Source organism: Adiantum capillus-veneris, chromosome 29 (assembly GCF_014529385.1).
Source record: "Adiantum capillus-veneris isolate H3 chromosome 29, ASM1452938v2, whole genome shotgun sequence".
NCBI classification, from domain to species: Eukaryota; Viridiplantae; Streptophyta; class Polypodiopsida; order Polypodiales; family Pteridaceae; genus Adiantum; species Adiantum capillus-veneris.
The window spans coordinates 114,037,947-114,042,851 of NC_140959.1; the positions used below are offsets into that span (position 1 = coordinate 114,037,947).

Below are 4,905 nucleotides of genomic sequence, written 5' to 3' on the forward strand. Positions count from 1 at the left end.
ATCGAGCGTTGGTCTACATGGGGGTGCAGTTGAGCTATAAAAAGACAAGAAGGCGTCTGGAAGTACACAAGATCACCCTAATAAATTTTGTATGGGTGGTAGTAAAGCTAGACATTTGCTTTCGAACTATTCAGACTCCCAAAGTCCCAATGAGTTTCAGCTGTGGAAAAAGGTGTGTGACATTACCACCTATAAAGGTAATGAAGCAGCCCTAGGAATTAAGCGTGCTCGTGTGTGGCAGTCTACTGATGATATTTTTTGTCTTTTCGAAAAGGCAAAGCTAACCGATGATGAGATATCAACCCTAAAGTTTATAATCAATAGTTTTACAGCACAAATGGTGGATGCTTGGGGGGAGACACACATAACACATTACATGGTGTGTTGCACATTTTGATATTTTCAATCAAAATACATCTGTATGCAGAACTAAAGTTTGTTTTTTTTTCAGCACATTCTTTTTGCACATAGTGCTTTTTTTCCTCGACACTTATGGTTGACTAGGCATTTGGAGCAACCAAGGGATGGAGCGCTCACACTATCAAGCAAAAGCAGTGTATTTTAAAAATACACGACATGGAGGTGGAAGAAAAAAGAGCAATGCCCTTTACGAGATGTTCAATTGGTTCTACAGAGTCTTAGCAGGGAGAGAGAGAAAAAAGACAAGAGAACAAAGAAGTTTAAAATGTAGAATAGAAAAAGTGGTTAGCTTGAGTCGATCACAATCATATCATGCTTCGAGTGCAAAAGATCGATTCCGACACTAGTTGGAGACAAGGCAGCGTGATGGCAGGCGTTGGGTGGAAATTTGATTTCCTTTTAACACTAACCATTTCTATTGTAAACATGCATTGTCATGCAAAGTGATTTGTAAAGGCGACAATTATTAGTCCCATGGCTCAAGTTTCATCTATTTTGGAGTCTTTTTTAATTTTTAGTGATTTTATTGAGTTTTTAAAATTTTTAAAAAGTTTAAGTACTATATAAGTCAAAACTCACAACTCAAAGTTCATTTCTTGTTTGCACATTTTAGAAGATCCTCTCAAGCCCTAACGTACACGCACTCATATCTTGCACAACATGGACGATACACAAGAGCACACCACCACGCACAACGATGACACCACTGCCACTGACAACACTGTAACATTTGATGGCCTAAAAACTTTTGTGTAGCGGAAATTAGCATGAACATAGTGGGCATTTCATTAGAATAGATTCCTAATTAGAATTACAAGAGTGCTTGGGTGGAGAGAGCAACAAAAAGCATAACACCTAGTTAGATAGCATCAACAATACTTTCAAAAGAGAGAGAAATTAAGCTATTGACAACATTTGAGGACCGGATTTGCATGGAGCCGGTCCCCCCTCCAAAAGGCTTTGTATTATGGTTTCTCCCATCAAGAGAGACACTGTACAATACAATTCTTTGTGTTCCTTCAAGACTAGCTAGTGCAATGAAGATGAAAGCTTCATGCACTAAGCAAAACACTTAGTAAACACAACTTAAATTATCCCCGGTCTCAAACCCAAGACCTCACACACCTTCGAAGATGGTGAGAGCTAGCAGGGTATGAGAGTAGATTGAGAGGAAGAAGGAGTATCTTACGAGAAAGATGTACATCTCCTCACATAATCACTCATATTAGCATAGCTTAGCTTAGTAATTAGCTTGGTAGAGGAGATGAGCATGCATTGAAGCTTGGCTCTTGGTTGGATTTGCATCCACATGCCAAGAGTATGTCGATGTAGGCTTCTATCTCACAAGCTTGGAGTAGGTGATGAGCTCTCCATTAAAGCTTGGGAAGAGATAGTCTTCTTTACTTCACACATGAGATTGTGTGAGTGTGTGTGTGATAATGCCTTGCAAAAATCAGCCCCCTCTCTCTCTTGGGCGAGCCCTCTTGCTATTTGCTCTTGCAGGCTCCCCATTGGACCTCCCCAGGCTAGCCTATCACAATTAAGCAACATAAGTGATAGCCTTCTGACATGTGTCCCCCTTTCCCCTTTTTTGAGAGCTTTAGGTTAATTAATAATTCAATTAAACTCTCATTGGACCCCTTTGCCTCCTGGCCAATAGGAATCAGGCAAGCCATTGGGCTGCTGAATGCTCATTGGACCCCTTGGGAGACTGTCCAATAGTCATCTAGGAGACTTAATTCTCATTGGTTCTTTTATTAAGTGTTTTTTAAATTAATTAAACTAGATTTACTCTAGCCTAATTCTCATTGGTCCACCTCCAAGGCCATCCAATAGGAATTGGGTACACCTTGTGGGCATCTGGGCTAGGGAGTTGACATGTGTCCCTAATTCCCTTTGTGTAAAGGGAGCCTCTGTGTGTGTGTGTGTGTGTGTGTGTGTGTGTGTGTGTGTGTGTGTGTGTGTGACTTTCTCTCTCATCCACCACTCCCAAGGCTTGCCCCCTCCTATGTAGGGATTTGAAAAGGCTTTTTGGTCACACACAAAGCATCCAATTCCCTTAAGGTTGACCTTTGGACACAACCTTTGAATTTTGGAACCTTAGCATTTTGGAAGTCTTAATGGGCTGAACCTTAGGGTCTTTTTAGCCCATTGTTGCACATGGCTCTTTTGCAGATGGCCCCCCCTTTGGATCCCTATTTTCCCTCCTTTGGATCCCTAATGTGGCCGGTCTGCTAGCTTAACCAATATTCTAGCTTTTTCTCCCCTGGCACTTCCCCATATTAAATGATCAGTTTAACATGAGAAAATCATTTAGGAGAATTAGATATTGATTATTATGACAACACTGCAAATACGCAACCAACACCTTGTACAGAATCCACCGCTTCAAATCCACAGCCTCAACCGCAACAACCAGCTCCTAACACCCAACCACTCCCCCAACCTTCAACTACAGAGGATCAAAACACCATGCAACAGATTTTTGGTGATCTCATGCCTCTACAGGATGCGAATCGCACACCTCTATCGGGCCTCGGATCATTTGTAGCTCTTAACAGACCAACATAGGAAACGGGACCTAGAGCTCATGCAACGGCAACAACTGAAGATCAAGCAATGGCAGCAAACTGGAGATCAAGCAACGGCAACACCTGAAGCTCAAGCAACCGCAACTATGCCGCGGAAATTCCCTTCACAAATCAAACAAAGGGTGATCAAGGTAATCCCCGGTGATCCTGTTTCAATAGCGCGAGATGCCAAGAGGAGGAAGAGAATGAGAGAGTTAGAATGGAAAAAGGCAGCATATAGAAAAGCACAGAAATTGCATGAAGAACAAAGAAGGCAGAGAGAGAAGGAAGAATGGCAGAGAGCCGAGGCTGAGAGAGCCCACTTGGCTAATTTACAAGCACGAGCAGAGGCCGAGAAGAGAGCGGAAGAGGACAGGGCTCAGGCCGCCCAACAAGCAAAGGCTGGGAGCTCCAGACCATCAAAAATTCCTCAGAGAGCAAAACAATGTGCGAAAAAGAAAAAGGACAAGCTCACACCTGAAGAGCAGCAAGCCCAAGCAGAGAGGAGGAAGAAGTATAAAAATGACCCTCCTCAATGGGCCAAACAAGCAGCTCCTCCGCGCGATGGAAGCCTGGAACAGTTGCTCTACGTGAGATTTGCAAATATCAAAAGAGCACGGAGCCAATAATACCAAAGGCAGCTTTTTCTCGGGTGGTAAGAGAAATAATGGACAAATATTCAGATTCAGTTACACGTATCCAGCGTGCAGCTCTTTTGGCTTTACAGGATGCCATCGAGGACATTTTGGTGCAGTTGTTCCAAGATGGTGTATCTCGTATGGTGCATCCAAAGCAAGTTACATTAAAAAATACAGATCTAGCTCTAACGCTCAATCTGAGGAATGAAGGGTGCCTCCATAAGATTTAGTTTTCCCATGTAACCTCTGTTTATCAGATTTGTAATCTTTCGATATAATATAAAAGACTCAATTTTATCTCATTCGGTGTAACTCTAATAGTTAATTGTGTACTTTCTATTGTTGAAGTATTTGAATTAATCAAGTAGTTATATTTCACCTCCTCGACCATCCAAGCAACCGTCTGGCGTAGGATGCCTACCAGTGAATATTTTGTGAAACGGAGCCGTTTCGGGTGCGTACGGAGGCCATGGGACGACCAAAAGCCATGGCGATGAACAACGACGCAGAATGGGCCGCAAAAATGCCATGTGCGCCATGGCGCGCATGGGGCAGTTTTGACAATCTCCTCTGGGTTTGTCACCCCTTGACCTAGGCTTAAGGCACAGTGGGAGAGGACTGACCCAGGGTGCTTTCCTGTAAAAGCATACAATGCGGCCTCTCGATCCACCAAGATACACTGGTGAGCATTAAGGGTAAGGGAATCTTTAGCAAGGATAGCACTTAATGCCTTGCACTTGAGCAGCTCCGTCGAACCATGCTTGGAGAACTATGTGTGTGCAACTCGAAGAACGGATGGCCCCAGATGGCCAAGGTAGTGCCACTCGGAGCTATCTCTACCCATAGGATTGTTGCGTGAACCTCCAGTACGCATTGCAAACTTATCAGCATGGTATGCGGTCTGCAAAACATTTTAAACAACTTCAACACTTGCTATAGGAAACAATTTACTATCGATAAAGTTAAAAAGTGGATACCTCAGTTTCCTTATCCATCTCTTCAAGAGTTTTCCTTGTAAGGTCGATGCTAGAGCGATCTTATCCACCCATAATGGTCAGCGGTTTGTGTGGAAGAAAAGCGCTTTCCGGGATACTTTCATAAAATTAGGCACATGATTTGATTTTCATAAGTGTATTTGCCACGGTTTGTACCAAATTCTGTTCGTTTTCACTAGGGAGGAATGAGAGGCTTGGTGGGAGACCTTGGTCTTCAAAGTCAATTTGAAAGTTGACCTTCTCTTGCCTTCCACTTGGATCTTTCATGCCCGTATAGATAGC

General features: G+C 43.1%; 1 protein-coding gene across 1 annotated transcript; it reads left to right on the plus strand.

Annotated features, from left to right (window-relative positions):
- The first annotated feature begins 3,525 nt into the window (after window positions 1-3,525).
- Window positions 3,526-3,858, plus strand: LOC147419787 (histone H3.1-like). Its single transcript, XM_086505844.1, has one exon. It carries the CDS (start codon window positions 3,526-3,528, stop codon window positions 3,856-3,858), a length of 333 nt encoding a protein of 110 aa, XP_086361970.1.
- Window positions 3,859-4,905: the final 1,047 nt, after the last annotated feature.